The sequence below is a fragment of the Vicia villosa genome, unplaced genomic scaffold (assembly GCF_029867415.1).
Source record: "Vicia villosa cultivar HV-30 ecotype Madison, WI unplaced genomic scaffold, Vvil1.0 ctg.000857F_1_1, whole genome shotgun sequence".
Taxonomy (NCBI): domain Eukaryota; kingdom Viridiplantae; phylum Streptophyta; class Magnoliopsida; order Fabales; family Fabaceae; genus Vicia; species Vicia villosa.
The window spans coordinates 55238-78981 of record NW_026705386.1 but is presented as its reverse complement, the minus strand read 5'-3'; the positions used below and the strand labels follow the sequence as shown (position 1 = coordinate 78981).

At 35.4% G+C, this 23744-nt stretch overlaps 1 protein-coding gene across 1 annotated transcript; it reads right to left on the bottom strand.

The window, feature by feature from the left end:
* Positions 1 to 17874: 17874 nt before the first annotated feature.
* Positions 17875 to 18377, bottom strand: LOC131631697 (uncharacterized mitochondrial protein AtMg00810-like). Its single transcript, XM_058902463.1, has 2 exons — positions 18216 to 18377; positions 17875 to 18096 (listed from the first exon to the last, which is right to left on the bottom strand). Exons 1-2 carry the CDS (start codon positions 18375 to 18377, stop codon positions 17875 to 17877), a joined length of 384 nt encoding a protein of 127 aa, XP_058758446.1.
* Positions 18378 to 23744: the final 5367 nt, after the last annotated feature.

Genomic DNA, 23744 nt, shown 5'->3' with positions numbered 1-23744 from the left:
ATCCGGATAGGAACCTAATGATGTAGCCTACATGGCATCATTAGAGATGGTTTACCTGTTATGCGTAGGCTTACTTAGCCGCATAACGCCATCATACCGAGCACGCGAGTGTGTATACAGCAAGTGAGTAAAAAGCCCCGTACGGCACTCACAAGCACACTGCAACGGTAGTTCAGGTATGTGCCTCTGGGATCCATGATCAGGGCAGTCCCACGGACAACTCCAGGACCCACGGTCCGAATCGTAACTTAGTACCGGGTCTACTTCGATTCAAGCATACACACGCATAACAAGCGTTAATCCATACAATACAACCAAAGCCGATCGTTTAACCAAAACGACGGTGTCAATAGGATTTCATGCACATCATATAATTGCATATCATCTCAAACATAGATATCACATTCATAATAAGCATTAGATAATAAATGCCACACATAACAGGAGAAGTATTGGTCAAATAGTAAAGGCATAAGTTCTCATACTAATTCCTCGATTCACTAAGTGGGGCTCCACTATTATTAAATCAATAATTCTGGTTTGGGGACCTATTTAATTAGAAAGTACACGTCGCTAGCTTTCCAACGATATAAAGTTTGCGCAATTCCGATACCCGAGCAGGAAGTTATGACTTTCTAAAGTTTGCTGATTTTTGCACTTTTGCCCAGGGTAACCGGTTACCCAGAATCCAGTAACCGGTTACTGACATGAAAAATGCCCAGAAACGCAAATTTACACAGAGTAACCGGTTACCCAAATGCCAGTAACCGATTACCCTGAAGCAGAATCAATTTTCTGCATTTCTAAGGGTTCTAAACCATTCCAAATGTCCTATAGTTGATCCCCTGCATCTTTAATACAGTCCCAATGAATTTCTTAACATATTTATATAATCAGAACCACCAGCATGCAATCATTAACAACATATGCAACTAGTAGCTATCACACACAACTAGCAATTTATCACATTTATCATTCATTTAAGCATGCAACATATTTATCTCAATCTAAACCCTTGACATGCTTTCTTCCCCAAATCCTACCCAAGTTCTATCTAAGGACTCACCTTGCTAAAATGGAGGTTTAGAAAGATGATGTTTGCTGCCATTGGACTCCCACCATAGCCAAAGTTTCACTCCATCTTCATCAAATCCGTAATCACACTTGTACCCACTTTCAGCATCACTGACACAACTTCAAGGTCAGTTTTCTCCTTCGAAACAGAAGCTATGAACGCGAACCATAGGTGCAAATCGAAGAGAAATTCGTTAGCTATCCAATGGGACCAGAATCGTTACGATCGGAGTTACGAGTTGAGAGATATACCTGATTTAGTGGAGCTGTACCCAAGGTGCGAAAATGAACTTGCTTCATGAGTTCTTCTCTTGCTCTTAAGTTGTTCTTCTCCACAAATTCTGATTTGCAAGCCAAACAAGTCCTTAAGTCCATGCAATAGAGTTAAATGTCTCTTGTGCCCCTCAACTAAGCCAAAACTACCACTTTGCCACTTAGTTCCATTCTAACCAATCCTCTTTGTTTCTAACCACTCCACTAATTCTTCTAATAATCATTCTTAGATTAATAGAGAATAAGACCAATGATCTCTCTCTAATTACCATTTACTCATTTAAATGATAATTATCGGTGCCAAAAGATCAGGATATTACATTCTCCCCCCCTTAATTAGAATTCGTCCTCGAATTCCTTCCGGTTACCACGGAGACCAACCCTTCTTATCTATCCAATCAAGGGAAAGAATGTTACTCACATTCGTCTTTAGATAATCTCACTACTCTGTCTGAGGACCATTCCATACGAAGAAACATAATCTGCCAAAACGCTTGCATCCCACTACACATGATTAGAAACCTTAACTCTCAAGCAATACGTCGAATCTGATACTTCGTCTTGACATACCTGGGGAAATATCCTTCCAGGGTCCTTGATCTTCCCTGCTCTGCACTGGATCCCCAGAAATTCAAAAACTCTAATAATCCACTCATGTCGGATATCCTTCGTTTCGTTATCTGGTGTGTTCACCCTCGTTCAACAAACATCACTGATTCACTCAGCTCCTTGAATTACTTCCCGTTCGAGAACTTACTGCCACAACGTCACTTCTGCGACAACACTTCAAATTATTCTCCACCAAAGTCCAAACAATGACGCTAGGCGTTAACCAAATGTCTTGGTCTTAACTTCTGGTTTCCAAAGTCTTAGGATGATTGTCCCAAATTTACCTTTATCTATATACTTAATCTCCTTACTTTAACCCTTACTCCAGTTTAGACATAACAACTGTCACTGCAAACCACGAAGGTGTAATCGTCTTGCAACTATCGCCTTGTCATCCGACAACTTCGAACAAGATTCTACTGATAAGACGCGAAATTCAACAACTGACCTGTAACCATTGTACCAGTCTTCCTGTACAATCATAGTACACAAGGCATAACTACAAAGAACTTGCGCCAACTGAATGCCCTCTCCAGCCTTCAGCATTTCGACGGTCTGATGCTCAGTCCAACCCTTGTGACTCGCAAGCTAAACTGATGACCTACGAACATCGGACCCCATGCCACCCACAAAAATGTATTCCCAAGCTGGTCCATTGACAACACCTCTCGAGTTATGGTGATCCTTGAGAGACTGGAATGGACGAAACGCTGCTCCGACAATTTCCCTTAGGAAGATACTTTCATCCCAACATAAAATCCTACAAAAGTCTGTTCGTTCCTGCCTCAGACTTATCTGATTCTTCCTTGATCCGTTGCGCTACTCTGATCCCAACAAGTCGCACACCTTGAAATCCTCTGAGTCATACTATATCCATAATTCACTTAGTTTCCATTACTACACAACAGTTCCTTATCCACAGTTATCCAATTACAACACGTTCCAGAACTCCATATACATCCATCATCAACTACTACTCGTCAAAGTTGCATACTCTCCATAATCAAGCTTCTACTTACCCTGCCATTCCATATAGTTCATCCACCACAACTTAGGTACACGTTTCGATCTCAGGACATTGAAACCCAAAAATTCACTGACTTAGAGGTTCGTCCTTGTCACTGGTTTCCACAGCGTACAACTGCTATGTTTTTCATTCCAACCAATCTTGTTGCTCAACCGGTATGTCAAACCCTTCACGACGTACTGCAGCTCATGATAACTCTAGCAGTTCTACACAACTTCTACCCAACCATACACCTTCATTCTCTTAGCGTAGTATCACCTCTGATAACTCGTGCAACTTACTGATATAACGATCCTCCCACAGCCACACTCCATTCACACAGTCATCTAACGTATGTTCCACCTCTGACCTAAACTGTCTTCCTTGGCGGCTGCATCCTTCATTGTGGTGCTTCTAACAGTCTGAGTGTAGCCACAATGCAAGAAATTGCACTTTGCACTTCGAACATCTCTCTTATAAACTCCTTAGCAGTTCCTAAACCAAAATGTCCATGCTTTACCAAGATTCACATTTCTTTACTCAGAGTATCTGGCAATACCTTACCGGATACATCACACATCGAGCCGATCCAAGATACAACTTGCATATTCCATCACCGGTCGCCATTGGTACATGATATCAACTCACTATGCTGACCAGGATATCATGACCGCACATGAGTCTCACTCTAGACACTCATGCAAAATTGCCAACCTAACACTTCATGAAACGAGAACGTCTCCAAGGTACAATCTGATACTAACTCACGCAATCACGATCACTCAGGGTCTCCATAAGTATAGTATTGGATCTTGATCCATCACATCATCGCCTGTCTAGTTATTCCTCTACTATCGAGCGCGATGTATGGATCCTTATCCCACATACCTTATGAGAGTCTGGATATGTGTCTCACGAGTGCCAAATCAGAATTCCATCTTGCTTCAGATCACCTTCGTCCCACACATGTAGGAAAAAGGATGACTCACGCATCTCGTGCACGATAGCGATACTGTGGCATTATACCCGTCTAGTAGTACCAATATGGTGGTCCAACTCCGAGGCCATGTATCCAGGTAACCTACCTCAGTGGCGTATAATGATCTCCACGCGTATCCTAAAGTCACAACCGACAAGTGTCTGAACAGCCTCCAATAGGTTCATCGTTTCTCAAATCCTTCGAATCATACTCCTCAGGATGCTAAAACCTGAGAGTGCTACACACTAAGGTTTACTTACTCGGAAAGCCAAAACGCCAAGCACGAAGATTTGAAGTTCAACTTCGGATTGCCATGCAGTGCGCGTACCCACTCGCCCCACGCATGCATGAGATTCCAAGGATAATTCAGTCCGGATAGATCTTAGTTCTTACTCGCCTGTACGCCCAACGCCAAGCGTAGTTCTATGGCTTCACTCGGGGTCAGACGAACAACAACTAAGAGAACTTGAATACTGCATTTCACGCTTCTACATCATTTCATATTCCATCTAGCGTAGTTCTAGAACTAAATATAAAATGATAAGAACAGAAATACACATCTTCTTCTATCGACCGGGTATTCAAGCCTCACCCAATCGTAAGCTACCACGCTCGTACATCCCACCAACATCTACTAGGTAACTACTCTCAATTAGGATACTTCAAGTTGGATCAGGATCTATTACCTCATCCATCCAATTACTGTCCGTACTAGCACAAACAGAAAGGTCTGACTCCTCTATTCGCATTTTCAAGGGTTATTCTGTCCTATCAGCTCATCAGTCGCACTCAACACCAGCAGCATCATCAGTACTGAATCTTACTAATTCTCAGCTCAACACCTTCGGAGAATCCCACTTATAAGGCTCCTACTCATTCCTATTTGGATTTCCCTTGCTATTACCAAGACTTAGAGAAATCTTCACTTCGTCCAATCAAAATCCTGGGGGTTCAAGCTGTCTCCATCCACACCTTGACAGTTTGGGTATTACTACTTTGTGTCGAACGCTCTCCTTAAGCTTGACGACTCCAATATCATCCACTTAAAACGTCCAACAATTCATTACTCATCCCACTCCAACAACTTAGGTTCACAACCTTACAGGCTTACGAGTCCTCGTGGCGGCTCTGCCGTAATCCTACTGTCTCACACTCAGTCGATGAGTTGATCAAGTTCAACAACTGAATGAGATATCAGTAAAATCAGGCTAGCAACGCACACTTGAGAGGAGGAAAAGGAATTGCTAGTGATGTCTCATGGCTCGGCCGAGAATCGACCTGCTCTGATACCAACTGTAACACCCCATACATAACTGACTAGTATATTATGCATGAAACATTAAAATTGATATTGAGTACATACAAAAGCTATAGATATAGAGAGATCCATATAAAATACAACATGAAATTCTACTAAGAATTACAACACATGTGTCTTCAATGGATCTGCACAGCGGAAAATGAGATCTGACGAGGTCTCCGAGCCGTCACCACTTTAAGCCGTCAATCCGAACCTGCTATCTGTCAAAAGCTACTAAACTGCACCTGAAAAATATAAGTTGATTGGGGTGAGATTACTAAATCTCAGTGAGTCCTCCTATCCTATGGGTCCACTCGGTTCTACAGGGTACATGCATCACAAACCGAATCCACCATTGATCCGGGGTTTATCCTCACATCCGGTACAAGTACGGAGCAAACACATGAATCGTCCACCATAGGAGTCATCGCATCACAGTACACAAATAGTACAACAAACACGTATGCAGACCCATACCCATGTACGGGGAATCCAGAAGTACGTTAATACCACTAGACTAAGTTACTAACACACCCTCGGTGGGTTCACCCATGCCTATTTGTCAAGAGACTTACACAAGCACCCTGCAAGAATGATTAAATGGGTTCGCACAAGCCTACATGGCTGCGAGATGACCTTGCCTAAGAGGCGACATCGTCCCATTAACCATCTGTACGCACGTGGTGTTAACAGCAAGTGCAACACGCCGTCTTGACGCATGAGCCCATCCGGATAGGAACCTAATGATGTAGCCTACATGGCATCATTAGAGATGGTTTACCTGTTATGCGTAGGCTTACTTAGCCGCATAACGCCATCATACCGAGCACGCGAGTGTGTATACAGCAAGTGAGTAAAAAGCCCCGTACGGCACTCACAAGCACACTGCAACGGTAGTTCAGGTATGTGCCTCTGGGATCCATGATCAGGGCAGTCCCACGGACAACTCCAGGACCCACGGTCCGAATCGTAACTTAGTACCGGGTCTACTTCGATTCAAGCATACACACGCATAACAAGCGTTAATCCATACAATACAACCAAAGCCGATCGTTTAACCAAAACGACGGTGTCAATAGGATTTCATGCACATCATATAATTGCATATCATCTCAAACATAGATATCACATTCATAATAAGCATTAGATAATAAATGCCACACATAACAGGAGAAGTATTGGTCAAATAGTAAAGGCATAAGTTCTCATACTAATTCCTCGATTCACTAAGTGGGGCTCCACTATTATTAAATCAATAATTCTGGTTTGGGGACCTATTTAATTAGAAAGTACATGTCGCTAGCTTTCCAACGATATAAAGTTTGCGCAATTCCGATACCCGAGCAGGAAGTTATGACTTTCTAAAGTTTGCTGATTTTTGCACTTTTGCCCAGGGTAACCGGTTACCCAGAATCCAGTAACCGGTTACTGACATGAAAAATGCCCAGAAACGCAAATTTACACAGAGTAACCGGTTACCCAAATGCCAGTAACCGATTACCCTGAAGCAGAATCAATTTTCTGCATTTCTAAGGGTTCTAAACCATTCCAAATGTCCTATAGTTGATCCCCTGCATCTTTAATACAGTCCCAATGAATTTCTTAACATATTTATATAATCAGAACCACCAGCATGCAATCATTAACAACATATGCAACTAGTAGCTATCACACACAACTAGCAATTTATCACATTTATCATTCATTTAAGCATGCAACATATTTATCTCAATCTAAACCCTTGACATGCTTTCTTCCCCAAATCCTACCCAAGTTCTATCTAAGGACTCACCTTGCTAAAATGGAGGTTTAGAAAGATGATGTTTGCTGCCATTGGACTCCCACCATAGCCAAAGTTTCACTCCATCTTCATCAAATCCGTAATCACACTTGTACCCACTTTCAGCATCACTGACACAACTTCAAGGTCAGTTTTCTCCTTCGAAACAGAAGCTATGAACGCGAACCATAGGTGCAAATCGAAGAGAAATTCGTTAGCTATCCAATGGGACCAGAATCGTTACGATCGGAGTTACGAGTTGAGAGATATACCTGATTTAGTGGAGCTGTACCCAAGGTGCGAAAATGAACTTGCTTCATGAGTTCTTCTCTTGCTCTTAAGTTGTTCTTCTCCACAAATTCTGATTTGCAAGCCAAACAAGTCCTTAAGTCCATGCAATAGAGTTAAATGTCTCTTGTGCCCCTCAACTAAGCCAAAACTACCACTTTGCCACTTAGTTCCATTCTAACCAATCCTCTTTGTTTCTAACCACTCCACTAATTCTTCTAATAATCATTCTTAGATTAATAGAGAATAAGACCAATGATCTCTCTCTAATTACCATTTACTCATTTAAATGATAATTATCGGTGCCAAAAGATCAGGATATTACAGTCTCAATACCGGTTTTTCAAATTATGATTTCAAATTATAGGTATGGTGCAAACAATCTACATATGTAACTTGCATCTATTAAAAAATTTGAAAGTTAGAAGTATAACGTTAAATCGTTGGAAGCACATGATGTTTTTTTATTGAAATAAAACTTTTAAGAGATAGAAAAGTATACCTTGAATTTATTTATAAGGAATTGTCTTGAAAGGTGAGCTCCAATTGAAAGTTTGTGAAAACAAAAAACCCAAGGTTTTTTATTCACATGATGTTTTTTTGTTCCATCAAACTACTTAAGAGAAATTCTTCTTCTCATCGTTAATTGATGCGAGTTTGTTTTTTATCATCTTTTTATTGTTTACGTGCACATTTTCACATTGTTGTAGTATTGAGTCTTTTGTGAAATTATTTGTGTATTTGAAGAGGTTTTTATGTTTTTTTTTTTCATAAACCTTTGAATTCTAATATTATTACTTTAGCATGTTCAATTTTTTTAAGTATTCTATTTTAAAAATCAAATTTTAATTTTTGGGAAAACTTGTTGATTTCAATTTTAATTACATAAGCAAATAAGTATTTGGCTTTCAATCTACTAAAGTTCAATGACCCCTTAATTTTGTTGTTGTGGCAGTTAATATATGTTTGTTGTTCTTGAGTTAAGTTATGTTTGTTGTTCTTGAGTAGAGTTTGTATTTAAGTGTTAGAATATATCGATGTTAATGTCATATTTAAAAATTATTTTGTTTGAAGTAGCTATATTATTTTTACGTATGAGAATGTGATCTTCGTATGAGGTGCTACTTTATTTCCATTATATTTAGGGTTGTGTTTGCTACCTTTCTTTTTATTTAAAATTTAAGAGTAGAAACATCAAATACACAACTTCTACATTTATTCTCTGATACTAGCAGCAGTCTTGACATAATGTATAGTAGGATTTTATATTGGATTCCTAACTAGTTTAAATATATATAATTGTTGGTGCGAATCTTCAGATGTTTTATGTTTTTAACATCTTAGTTTTTTCATTTATTTGCCCACGGTTACGTATTTGGTTATTTAATTCGTTCTCTTTGAAATCGCAAGAGGCGTTGCTCGACACATATATAGAAAGATTGTTCCTTAATTGTTATCTTTTATGCAGAACCTTCATGAGACTTAACTGTTATTTTTTAAAGAGGTCATGATTGAGAGGAATCTAAAATATAATTAGGTAAGACAAAGTTTTCACATAACTTTTTCTTTTGATAAAATAACTAAACAATTTATAGCTTTTATTAAAAAATTAAAAGCGAGAAAAAGTTGCTTCACGTTTAAACTTCAAATAAAGCATTATATATGAAAAGACATGGTGTAGCAAATACATATTTATAATATAATATTACTATGTAAAAAGTAACAGAGGCCAAAAGTGTCATCATGTCTGTTCATCTATATCATATGATTGTCCAAATTGAAAAAAATGTTTATCAGGAAATTTTTAAAACATGTAGTTATATTGTTTTGAAATTTTTGGAACTACATCATCCATAATAGTTTTTCCCCATGGGCATATACAGTCTCTCATAATTTTCTTATAATTAAAAAACATGTCTGGACTAATAAGTCATAAATAACTGGAGATTGTGTTTTAGCATTGTGTGCCCAAACATATAGATAAATGTCGTAATTTCCAATTCAATAAGCATAATGGGCAGCCAAGGTTGTGCTGACCTGAAATAACTCCTCTTTTGAATAACTCGTCTCTAGTTTACAATCTGGAATGCAGCAGTATCCACGCAAAGACTTGAATATTTACCGGGACAATCGATTTCCACACGCAATTCAGAGAGGACAACAACTCTGGGCTAAAAGCAAAGTTATGTGCCCCACAAGCACCCAATCTATCGTAAGCTGATTTCACCGAAAAGCCCTCCGGAGCTCACCACTAAGTAAAGCTATCCTTCCTATTCGGCCAAGGCTGATAGTTCAGCAAAATACTACACAAACGTTCCCTTTCTACTGCTTGCTGCAACAAAAGTGCATCATAGTTATGACACAAGGACCATTCCCATGAATGAAGCAGCACTATAGTTGTATCACAAATTCGAGCCGACGACTCATGCAAACCCAAAAATAATTGAGGGAATTGGATACACAAAGGATCCTTTCCTATCCAACAATCCCTCCAAAAATCTATGTCCTCTCCATTACCCACCTTACACGAAACACTCATACGAAACCAATTATTATCATCCCCCCACTCATTCAACAGCAAATGCAAATCCCTCCACCATAACGAATGATTAGAGTTAGTGAAAGAACTAGAATTGTCACGAATGTCATTCTTGATACTGTCGTATTTGAAAGAAAGAAATCTTTGCCATAACGAGCCATCATCATTCAGAATTCGCCACCCCCATTTGCATAACAAAGCTCTGTTAAATAAGTCGCAATTCTTTACTCCAAGGCCTCCTTGCGATTTCGAACGAAAAATTAAGGACCACACCACCCCTTTTATCCTCCTAATGTTTTCCCTACCATTCCAAAGAAACGCCCGTTGAATATTAATTAGCTCTTGAATAACCACTTTCGGCGCTTTGTAGAAAGAAAACGTAAAAAGTGGAATTGCGCTCAAAATCGAGTTGAGCAGAGTTACTCGACCACCAAGAGAAAGATTTTCCCCCTCCAAGAAACCAATCTATTCCGCTCCTTTTGAATATTTTTTTACCACGAAGAACTCCTTCTTGGATTGCAACCTATCTGAATCCAAAGAGAAAGGTAGGAGGGTAACAACGCAAGCCGGGTACTTAGAGGCTTCCTAAATGAATACCGGATCCACATTGACGCCCCCAATGCAACTCTTGCTGAAGTTAACCGACAAACCCGAACACACTTCAAAACCACGTAATAATGCTTTAAGAGTCCCAAGATTCTTCCAAGTAGGTTGTCCCAAAAGCATTGTATCGTCAGCAAACTGAAGAAGATCAATTTGAAGATTTTCACCCTTCAAAAACGGTTGAAAGTAACTGATAGCCACCGCATTTTGCAGTAATCTTGCAAGGCCTTCAGCTACTAAAATAAAAAGAAACGGAGAAAGGGGATCCCCTTGACGGAGCGCCCTTCTAGCTTGAAAATTAACAGATGGACTACCGTTAATCAGGACCAAAAAAGAAGTCGAGCACACACAAACTTTTATCCATGCACACCATTTGGAACCAAATTTCATTCTCTTAAGAATATACAGAAGATAATCCCACAAAATTGAATCGAAAGCCTTCTCAAAGTCTACCTTAAAGACAAATAAACCTTTATTTTTCCTCCTGGCGTAATCAATAACCTCGTTAAGCACAAAAACTCCGTCATGAAGACCCCTGTTTGGGACAAAAGTTGATTGATTAAGAGAGACTAAATTGTTTTTTATTGTCTTAATTCTCCCAGCCAACAATTTAGAGATGATCTTTTACACACTAGTTATGAGGCAAATCGGTCGGTAATCCAAAATGGCTTGCAGTTTTTGACACTTGGGAATAAGGGAAATAAAAGAGGCTGCTACTGCTTTGGGCAAGTGAGCTTGCTCAAAAAATTCAGATATGCAATAAAAAAGAACCAATTTTATAATTTCCCAACAAGCTTTGAAAATTTCCATTGAAAAAACCATTTGGACCCGAACTTTTTCCCAAAGCTGCATTCCACACCACATCCTTGATATCCTGCAAAGGAAAAGGCTCCTCTAAACTAGCAGCTAAATGCGAAATTTCATTGAAGGACACTTCGTCAAGAACAGACCTGTTAAGGAACTTCTCCTGAAAACGATCTTTGAAATGCTCAATTGCCAAACTTTTAACACCCCTAACATCATCAATGACTGTTGCACCTTGTTTAAAACCCATAATCACATTACGATGAAATTTGCATTTCATGAATGAATGAAAGAATTTAGAGTTTCGATCTCCTTCCTTTAACCAACGACAACAAAATTTCTGCCTAATCAAAGATTCACGTGCTTGCATCATGTCCCAGACTTGAGAATACGCCTCCTTCTGATTCTCCTGAAAATTAGCAACTACGATATTATCCAGGGCTGCTGCTGCCAGCAAATCAGAATCAGAGAGGTCCTTGAAAGCCAAATCAATTTGAAAATCCTGCAATTCAGACACCTCAACATTCCACACTCTCGACCTTGCCTTTAGAATTCTGAGTTTTTCTTTAAAACAGAACATTTTACGACCTTGAATAACCGTTAAAGACCACACTTCTCTAACCAAGGGAAGAAAAATCGGATGTTCAGTCCAGGCCGTAAAGAATTTAATCGGCTTAGGACCCCATTTGATGACACTAGCCCTGATAGAAATAAGACTGTGGTTCAAAATACTACGATTCTCTACAAATTGCCCCTTAATCCCCCGCAGATCCCATCAGAAATCAAAAAATGATCTAGCCTGCTCATTGAGTCTCCGACATAACTGAAACACGTAAATTTATTCCCAAAAGCCAGGGATCCATCAGATCCATGTCACCAATAAACTCAGCAAATCCTTCAATTTTGAATGAATAAAATGAGCCCTTAACCTTTTTCCTTTATGAAGTCCTCTTTATGGCATTAAAATCACCTCCCACGCACCAATAGTCCGACGGGAAAGAAGATTTGAGATTAACCAAGTCATACCATAACTTTATTTTGTTTTGGATAACACACGCCGAGTAGACATTTACAAAGTAAAAACAAGTACCTATCCACAGCACCTGGATTCCCACAAAGCCCTCCCCCTCAAAACTAAGCTGAGCCTCAATAATTGCAGGATTCCACAATAACATCATACCACCTGATCTCCAAATGGAATTCTTTGCACTCCACATAACATCACTATTGCCCCAGAAACTTTGAGCCAACGAATTGTTCGTGTGTTGCATCTTAGTCTCTTGTAACATACAAAGTTCCACCTTACCAGAGCAAATCGAATTTCTAATAACCCTTCTCTTAGATGCACCACCCTTACCTTGATCATACCAAAATCTGGAATTTCCTTGGTGAAAATCCACATCTGAAGTTGATTTGCAACACAAGTCCATCCCTCCCGAGAAATTACACAAGGAATTGTTAGAGGGCTCTAAAATAGAACTTGATTTTGATAGAGGCTCAAAGAACGACGGTTTAAAGAGAGTGACAGGTATAGAATTCCCTGAACAGAGCAATTGTTGAGTAGCTTTAGAAACCTTCCCTGAGTTTTTCAAGTCAGAGAGCAGCTTGCACTTACGCTGAGGTTGAGTGATAAGCCTAAGAGATAATTGGGCCTCATCATTAACCACTTTCAACCCAGATCCAGTATCCTTGAAAAAGCTAACTGGGTCCGCTAAAGGATAACCATAATCACAGTGCCGGCCCAAAATAGTTGGACCCACCTGTTGTATCACACCAACTGAAACAGAAGTATTGGGAGAAGCTAAATTACACTCTGAAAAAACTTTCTTATAATTTATTGTTATAATTGAAAAAATTAATATCCAATAAAATTAAATACCATAGTAAAAACAATACTCCTCTTGCTTGATTTTTTGGTTCCTATTTATGGTCAAAGATCATTGAATCCTGTGAAATATCTTTCTTATTGCTACTAACAGTGAAGAAATCAAGAACCAAACCATGCTTTATATCAATAAATAATTGTTTTTGCTTATTCAATATATCTATTTATATAAAAGGCATGTACTATACTGCAAAGTAATAGTGTCGTGAGGTTTAAACATGAGTCTTACAAGAATTTACTTTTGACAGGATATTGATACTTAAATCTGTGAGAGACTTGCTGATTTCTTCCGGATGTTTATGAAAGCTCGAATACAAAGTTTAACGCTGGACTTGTTTGTAGAATTTATAAGGACTAGATTGGTGAGTTTGTTTTCTTGATTATGAGCATTTCCCTTGTTAGTCTTCTATCGGCGGGCTTTAATTCATGTATGAAACTTTTTATCAACTTGTTTAAATATTTCATGATATATACATCAAATTAACTAGTGTTATGATGTTGCCAATCTCCATTTTGCTTAGAATATATGTTCTTCTGTTGTACTCAAGTAATAGACTAATAGCCAGAAGATATTGATAAAACAAATTCCTTAATAGAGAAGAAAATTTCTTGAATTCTTTCCCCTTTAATATGGGCTTGGACCAATTATGTTAAGGTTGACATCAAAGCATGATATACAGTTTCTTATTCCAGTGGTATTCTTATTTGGTGAGGCATAGGACTTGTTTGTTTGAATTTATAATTTATTTTGCCATATAAAATGTAATACTTAACCATTTTATTTGTGATTTACAAGTTCAGTAGCCCTAAAGTCATCCCTAAACAAACCTATGACAGTAGGTGACTAATCTTAGTAGAAATCAATATCACATATTTAACCAAATCTATAGTCTCACAGAATCATAAGATCAGCCTCTCACAATCATAAACTACTAGTATTTTCTATATCCTCTTCATGTATTATTTGGTGCATCTGCAAACATAAACCATCACCAATATTTTCAGCATTGAATTTTTTCAATTAGAAAACAATTCAATCAAGATATTTGAATTCATTAATTAAGATTACCTTTAAGACTCTTTTCTTCTTCTTCAACATTTTCTTCATTCACATTCTTCTGATTTATTACCTCAGCTCTCTCATCAACAATAGCATAGGGTCTCTTTGCGCATATTAATAAGTAGAGACCCAAGCGAATAAGTACAACACCAATTAATCTACAATTTTTCATATTATTATTTCAAACTATAGAGATAGTCCAAACAATGTACATAAGTATCTTTAGATAAATGTGAAAGTTAGAAAATCGTTGGAAACACGTATACTTTTTTTGGTTAAAAAAAACTTGCAGGAGAAAAAATTATACCTAGAATTTATTTATAAAGAACCGGCTAAAAATGAGCTCCAATTAAAAGTTGTCGAGAATAACACCTTGTTGAAACCCACATCCTTTTCGAAGAGATTTCATATATTACGGCAAGTAATTTAGAGACCCGTTACACTGTCATAAACATATAGCTAGTTAAGGTCACAATACGGTAGAATAATAGAAGAACAATAGTGAATAAATAGACTAAAAATTAAAAAATTAGAAGTAAGCAATAACATTACAAATATTTAAAATGTATATACCACAAAACATTATATCAAATTCTGATGATTATAGAGATCAATTGTAACTATATGTTCTTATCTAGTGCAAAAGATATTTGGCAATACCTAAAACATGGGTATAATATGAAGAAATATACAACAGCATTTAAAAGATTGAAAATAAAATATTCAATACCAAGTAGGAAGTATTTAAATAACAAAATACTATAGGACGCTGAGTTGTTTATTCGATACCAAATTTAAAGATGAAAGAGAAGATTTATTCACACTCCATAAGATAACATAATAATCATATAAGCTGACTGTTAAACCCTATGAAAGCAAAACATAGATAATAACATGCATTGCTGACTCTACTACACTAGCCAAGTTAATTGAAAGAACAAGAATCATTAAGCCCCTTTCTAGCCTAACCCTATGATATCAAAGATTCTCTGGTTTTACCATCAAAGAACCTCTTCCTTTTTCCTCAAAATGCACAGCAATAAGTGAAGTTTAAAGATGAAAGAGTAGATCAATTCGCACTTCATAGATAACATAATCATTTAAATTAACTTTGTTAAACCCTATGAAAACACATAAAATAACAGTTGAAAGAGTTATACCTATTAATCAAGGAAATCACAGTAGGGTGAAACAAAAACCATCCTCCTCAACAAATAGTTGGCACGGCATAGAAAGTGAGAGTGAGGTTCCAAGAGAAGAGTGGCAGATTTGAATATACATAGAGTATGTATGTGAGTATTTTTAAGGATGGAAAACAAAAGAGAAAGAGTTGAGATATAAGCAGAGGAGAGTAAGATGAAGATCTTTATTATATTGAAACGTGACAAGAGTGTGAGCAGGACTCAATGTGCTGTCCACCACAATACTCCTCTTGTTTGAGTTTTTGTTTCCGATTTATGGTCAAAATCACTGAAAGATGCCAAATTGTTGAGTGGTCATCAATGTGTTGCAGAAATTGCAGAGGACATATGTTTTAACACCAAAATGGATAAAGTAGAGAAAAAGCAAATGAAAAAGTTAATTTGAAATGTTGCTGAATTGGAAAGAATTGGTGCATGCTGATCTGAATTTTTTTTTATGCAGAACTGAATAGAAAATAAGAAAAACCGAAAGAAAAAGTATGTACTTATTAAAATGACATAAATATCTATATTTAAATAGAATATTTGAATTTATATACACACAAAATATTATTATATTATCTATAGAAATGTCCTTTTTTTATATACTAGTTTAGTAGTCGAAATTTATTTAAATTTTACTTATAAGTTTTTTTTTTTTTTACGTATAAATTTTACTTATAAGTTATAACATGGAATGTTATGGATTCACACTCTTGTACCAAGGTGTTTCTACTAGAGTTGTTAATTCTATATTTTTGCGTGAATCTGGCTGAAAAAAACTTAAAAATTTAATTTTTTTTTTTGTTTAGTTTATTAGTTCTATGTTTTTTATGGGTAAGGATGTGCTAGTCAAATGAGCTTCAAGTTTGCGCATAAATAATAAATTTATAAAGTAATTTTAATTAAATTTATGGAAAAAAGATTGAGATAAAATATGATTGTTTAATTGTGTTTTTAAGTAAAAAAAAAAAAAAGATAAAGAGAATGAAAATATGTTTTTAAGATGATGTGATCAAAGATATGATTGTAAAATAAAAAATTAAAAAAAGCTTAATAAATATTAGAAATGATATTTTGTTACTATTTCCGTAATGTAGCTTTTCCATTACATCCATTTTATAAATTTAAAACCATAATATTGAAATACAGGTCGATCTGGCCCATCAGATCACATGGCCTATTAGGATTTAGGTCGAGCTCAAATTTTACCACCAATAAAATAATTTGGTCGATCACTCTAACTCATTCATATGTGTTGGCCCAGCACACCGAAGCAAGTTGAAGCGGATAAGTCCATTTGACAATTCAAATTTCTACATAACTACGTATTAATTAAACTAGTTTAATGAGACAATCAAATGAGCTTTTTTATTACATTATATATTTAAGTTTTTCTATAAAAAATTGTTAATACTTGATAAGCCAACTTTATCGTTGAATTTATTTTGGATAACTTTTAATATAGTTTATGGCAAATAAAAATATAATATGTTATGATTTCATTGAGAATCTCATTTTACACTAAGTGTAATTGAGTTAGTTGTTACAAGATAGTGAGATGAGTATATATAGTAGTGCATGGCTTAGCTATATTATACATGAGTTACATTATGATTTGCATCTTCATGAAAGAAATTGTTTTTAAGTTTTCTTTATAAAAGAAAGGATATTTTTTAGTTTGGTTTATTGTAGAACTAGAGTGTCATTAATGAAAGATGACTTTTAGAGGTAGAAAATGAAGTTCGTCTAAGTTTTAAGTTTCACGCGGATTACTAATAATAATGTCTTGAGTATTGATAATCGCTAAATGGACAGTCAATATTTGTTTAAGGACAATGAAGAAACTCAATAAGTGTGCTACATACAACAACAGTTGTATTAAATGATTGTTGTTGTATGTCTTTTAATAAAATATAAAAAATCCAGCAGTAGAACAACAACAAAAATAATAGTAAGATTCAAACTCATAACAATGCGCTCCATACAACAACGATTGTATTAAACAACCGTTGTTGTATGTCTTTTGATAAAATATAAAAAATACAGAAGTAGGACGACAACAACAACAACAACAAGTTTCAAACTCATGACCAGACGCCACTTTTCACCACAGTTGGAAGTTCCAACCACGGTGAAAAGTGGGCTTGAAAATGAAAATAAAAGAAAAGAGCCTAATTGAATATATTCTACCACGGTGGATCCTTTGGCCCTGGTGAAATAAAATTTGGTGGCGTTACGAAAGGTACTTCTTATAGTAGTGTTGGTCCGAAGATCACCAAAGGAAGCAGTCCCAAAAGGCTTTGTGAATGTATCAGCTAGTTGCAAAGAGCTTGGAAGATGTTAAATCTTCATTGTTTTGGAAATAATACGCTCATGAACAAAATGAATATCTAGCTCGATGTGCTTGGTGTGGACATGGAGAATAGGATTGTGTGACAGAAGCACTGCACTCAAGTTATCACATAAAGTAGTGGGAGGATGGAACAAAATTTATAACTCATTGAGTAAGGATTCCAACGAAATAAGCTTCAAGGTCGTGTAAGCAAGTGCATTATACTCAACTTCAGTGCTAGACTGAGCCACGGGTGGAAGCTTCTTCGAGCTCCATGAGACAAGGTTTGGACCAAAGAAAATGCAAGAGCCATAAGTGGAGCGACGGTCGTCGGAGTCACTATCCCAATCAAATTCACTATACACGTGTAGTGATAACTTCTGGGCCATATGAGAAGGAGATAGAAGGATTCCATGACTAATTATGTCACTTGGATATCAAAGAATGTGTTTCACAGCTGACCAGTGAGAATCTAGGGTGATACCATGAATTGACATACTTTGTTCACACTAAAAGCAATATCAGGTCGAGTAAGAGATACATATTGCAAGGCACTAACAATAGATCGATACAGGAGGGGGTCTAATAAGTGAATATTACCATTTTTGCTGAGTTTGCAATTGGTAATCATAGGACTGGGAGTATCATTCGCATTCCACATTTTTGCTTGAGAGATAGAAGATCACAAATGTATTTTGTTTGAGTAAGAAATAATTCACCAGTAGCTACTCGTTTGAACTCGGTGGAAAGAAAGTACTCAGGGGAACCCAACTTTTTAAGAGTAAAGGTGGAGTGAAAATAATCAATCAACTTATGAACAAGTGAAGAAGATGATCCAGTGATGATCATAACATCAACATACTATAATGCATACATAGTGACTCCATTGTGTGAAAAGATAAACAATGAGTGATCACATTTGTTCGGAACAAAGCCAGAGTGGACAATAGCTTATAAGTTTATCATACCATGCCCTAGAGGCCTGTTTGAGGCCATATAGAGTTTTGTTTAGCTTGCACACAAGATCATACCCTTGCTGCTCAAAGCCTAGAGGTTGATTATGTAAACTTCCTCTTGTACTGGGCCATTCAAAAAGTAATTGTTGATGTCTATATGATTCAAAACCCAATTATTATACAAGGATAAAGTGAGCACTACTCGAATTATTTAGGTTTTACCAAAGGAGAAAATGTTATATTGAAATCAAAGTCATATTAATGATAGTAACTTTTTGCAACCAATCGGGATTTGTACTTATTGATGGTAACATTAGGGTTTTCCTTCACTTTAAACACCCACATGCAGCCCATGGGCTTTCTATAAGGAGGTAATGAAGTTAATGTCCAAGTTTGATTAGCCATAAGTGCATTTCATTCAAGTCGCGTAGCTTGAAACCAGTCCGAATGTGCCAGAGTTTGCTTCACAAAGGTAGGTTAAACATGAGATAGAAACATTTTTGGTTTAAAGTGGCCACTCTTAGCTCTAATAAGCATGGGATGAGCATTGAATTATTGAATTGAGAGAGTCGTGGAGTGTTGAGTTAGAGGTGAGACTGACTCTAAAGAAGGATTTTCAACTATGTAAGGTGCAGGAACCTTAAAACGATTATCATGAGAAGAATTTCGAGTTGTATCAGGACATGGGGATGAGACTATAGGCTTAGATGAACGTGGGATATTAGGAGAGGGTTGAGAAGTATCCCTGCAACTGATGACAAGTTATCTTTCCGAACAAGCAATAAGGACAGGGTGTCTGACACACTAGGTAAGGACATTTGAAGTAAGGACATGTGACCCTTAGAAAAATTGTGACATTCAATAGTTATGGGAGATGAAGATACCCGGGGAATGGGTAAGGATTAAATAGACACAATAGAGAGAGAGAGAGAGAGAGAGAGAGAGAGAGAGAGAGAGAGAGGGAGAGAGGTGTTTGGGAATAAGACTTTGAAGGGAAATGAGTTTTCATGAAATACAACATCCTTAGAGATGTGCTAGTGGCGTTTCCAACTAGGGTGTGGAACAATTTACATAGTACTTGAGTGTACTCCAGTTGGTGTGTATCCATGAGTGAAAATCTAGTTGTTGATCTCGTGATTCCTATCCATAGTTGGTCTTGATCTTTCAGTTGCAGCTGTTTATAAATATGGTGAATTGGGTCTTTGGAAGTTTTTGCAATTTTTAGCTTTCAAACTTTCAGTTACTTTCCCAGAAAAAATGTCTTTGCTTATCCACCTTAAGAGTGTCACTAAAAGTAGTTTAGTGTTTCTTAAAAGCTTTCACCTTTTTCATTCCTCCTGCTTAATCAATCTCCCACTACCAGATATTCTTCTAATCCAAGTTTTTTTTCCAGCATTTCTCATTTTTGTCAGTCAGTATAAAGTAAAACTATTGATTTTATGAGTGATTCTAAATTTGAAACTTCATTCGCTTCTGAAATGAGGACATCCCCTAATTTTATCTATAAAAATAGCATTTTGGCTTCTTATTTTATCTATAAGAAGATATTGTTGAAAATAATATAAAACTATTTTCAAATAAATTTTTACTTTATGAATTAATTATTTGGGTAGAAACTCCTTTAATATCCTTTTAAACAGTGGATTAATTAAATAGTTTGGCTTGTAATGTTAATGATTCAATTTTTAAGATTTTTAGGTGACTTTTTATTTAAGCTATAATTATATTTGGTCATTCTTAAGTATATTATAATGCAAATTTTCAATGTGATTGGGGAGGAAATCAATGATATTTAAGACCTCCTACTCATAGTCTAGAGAAAGATGCACGCTATGTGAAAATCAAGAGAAGCAAATGGTGAAGTTGAAGGTTCAATAATGTGAAACTGATAAATTGAAGTATGTTTATCGTATAAATATGGTGAATAGTATTTTTTAAAATAAAATAATAATATTTATATATATATATATATATATATATATAATTATTTTTATAATACAAAATATAAAATTTGTCATTAACCAATTTTATTATTACATTAACTAGAAAAATATATGTTATTAGCCACATATTTTAATTATAATTCATTAACTAAATTTACTAATTCATTAACCAATTAATTACATAATATTAACCAAGTTCTGACATTAAAATATGAAATTTATTAGTTAATGAAGTAGTAAACTTGGTTAATAAATTATACGTTAAATATGTGGTTAATAACATATATTTTTCTGGTTAATACAATAATAAAATCAATTAATAACAAATATTATATTTTGTGTTATAAAAATAATTTTATAAATAAAAATATTTTTTATATATATTATTATTTTATTTTAAAGAACATTATTCACGGTATAAATATAAATATGATTAACTGTATTTAGTATTAAGTGTTTGGTATTTGTATTTGGTGTGTCAGTAAGTAGCATTACTCATTGAAGTAATCACTTCCTCCATGTTGGAATATGCAAGACATGTAATTCTATCCAGCTGTTCTAGAGTTAACAGATCCGTGCCCAATACTATTGAGCCAATGAAAATTCGAAAAGTGGTGCTACCACAGCTCTGCACAATCTGTTACATGCTGCAAAACCAACCTCCCAATCTGCACACAGTACATTACGCTTACCAATACTAATTTTTCTTTCACCATTTCTGTTACTTGTCACTAGGGCTGTTTTCGGTCCGGTTCGGTCCGGGTATTTGCTATCCCGAGAGCCGGACCGAAATAGTATCGGATAAATCTGGACCGGACCGAAATAGTGATGGATCAATTTTTTGGACCGAAACCGGACCATTACTTCGAATATCCGACAAAAATATCTAATAAGTATCCAATATAGTATCCAATTTTGGTATCGGATAAAAAAATTACCCATTCCCGGACCGAATAACATTTGATCGGTCCAATAGACCGGTTCTACCGGTCCGATTCTCGGATCCTATGGACCAAATACAGCCCTACTTGTCACTGGACTGGCATCTCTGTTTCTCAAAAAAATGGGAATACTATTACTAATATTTTTATTAAATACATGTTAAAATATATGTTATATATTTTAAAAATATATATATTTATACACTAATATTTTAGTAATTATATTATCTATTTTTTTTTTTGAAAAATTGAAAGGATCTAAACTCTTTGTCACTACACTAGCTGCTATATGCTACAAACAAAATGCTTTAAAATAATCCATAAATAAAAATTATTTTATTTTATTATTTACCGCTTTTGTCTCTTTAAATGTACAGATTTTATAATTTTCATGAATTAACTAATTTAAATCCTATCAATTTTCCTTTAGAAAAATCTAAAAAGCTCCCTTCAAGTACATTTAATATGCAACATAAAATCAATTATTGTGGTAAACACATTAAAAGATATATAACTCCACTAAAAAAATAAGTTAAAAGTGAGAGCATTTTCTATCTCTAAAAACTATCGTTTTCTTTTCTAAAACCTTTTGTAGTTCTTGACCAAAAACATCTATCTAGGTCTCAAATTGTCTTTCTAGAAAATTTGTGTTATTAAATTGATGGTTGGGATTTGTTTGTCAATGTTGACCCATTTCGGTATCTCTGTGTACCACTTTATTTGTCTGTCTAACTACTCCCTCTTCCATGCAAAGAAAGCAACCACATGGGTTATTTATTGTTTCTATAATCTAATTTCCACTTTTGTTCTTATTTTTATTGCTCTCTAATCTCATGCATTATTTCTGTGTAACTTTTGTTCAGCGGTTGGTCTTTATTACACCTAGCATGTCATTCTGGCAGTACATTAACTTTTGTATGATTTTAATTTGAATCTGGTTTTTATATATATATATATATATATATATATATATATATATATATATATATATATATATATATATATATATATATATATATATATAACATATTTATAAAAAAAATGTTAAAATAAAAAGTTTAAAAATGATCTTTGATTAAAAAATTCAAAAACTATAACATTTCAATTCACCTTATTAAAAGATTCTTTCTAGAAATGGTTTGATAGGTTAAGAAATCAAAAGCCATTATTAAACCAGTAATTTAGTATAATTTGATTCTAAACAAATTAAAATTGTTCGGTTCATATCAAATAAACTTGTTCAATTCGATTTAGTATTTCTTTTGGCTAAACTATACCATAATACAACACTATAATGAAGTAAAATAATATATATCTAACCCACTTATAAAATAAAAGTCTTTCAAGTATAAGATTCTAATCAGTAACTATTATCCAACAATATTTTTTTAATGAAGACCACTATATTAAAAAGAGAAAAATGTTTATTATAAAAAATACAACGGTTTAATTCACTTTATAATATCACTATTCACAGTAGGAATGTTTTACTAACACAAATAATATATTTCAAGACAAAACTTTCATCTCAACTAATAATAAATATCCGAGGTCAAATGACCTGAAATGCGTCATTTTTTATAAAATTTCATCTTATCTTGCAGTTTTGTAGAAAACTGACAGGTTTTGTAGATTATTCGTCAATATTAAAATAAATTCACCCATGCGGAAGCACGGATCTCTTACTAATACTAACAGGGAGAAATATTTAGTTATATGCAAGTGAAAGAGCATAATGAGTACACTACAAAAAATGTTCTCTGCAGCGACGTGGAATACACGTCGCAACGTGAAAAATCATGTGGCAACCTAAAAGTAGCGGCGTGAGCATGTATGTCGCAGGAGCAAGCGTGACAACATTGTAGCGACGTGGAGACCACGTCACAAAGTAGCGACGTGACTACCACGTCGCAACAGGATGACATAGGAAACAGCTCCCTGCACACACAGCAGGTGTGACAGGTGTGGGGAAATGTGTTTGTTGACCAATGTAGCGACCTGTTTACCACATCGCTACATTAAATGCTTTTTTTTTTAAAAAAATTTATTCACGCTAGATTTGTTTTGTTTTATATATTTTATATAATTAATGAATATATAATAAAATATATATAATAAAATTTATATAATAAAATGTATATAATAAAATTTATATAATAAAATCTATAAAATAAAATTTATATAATAA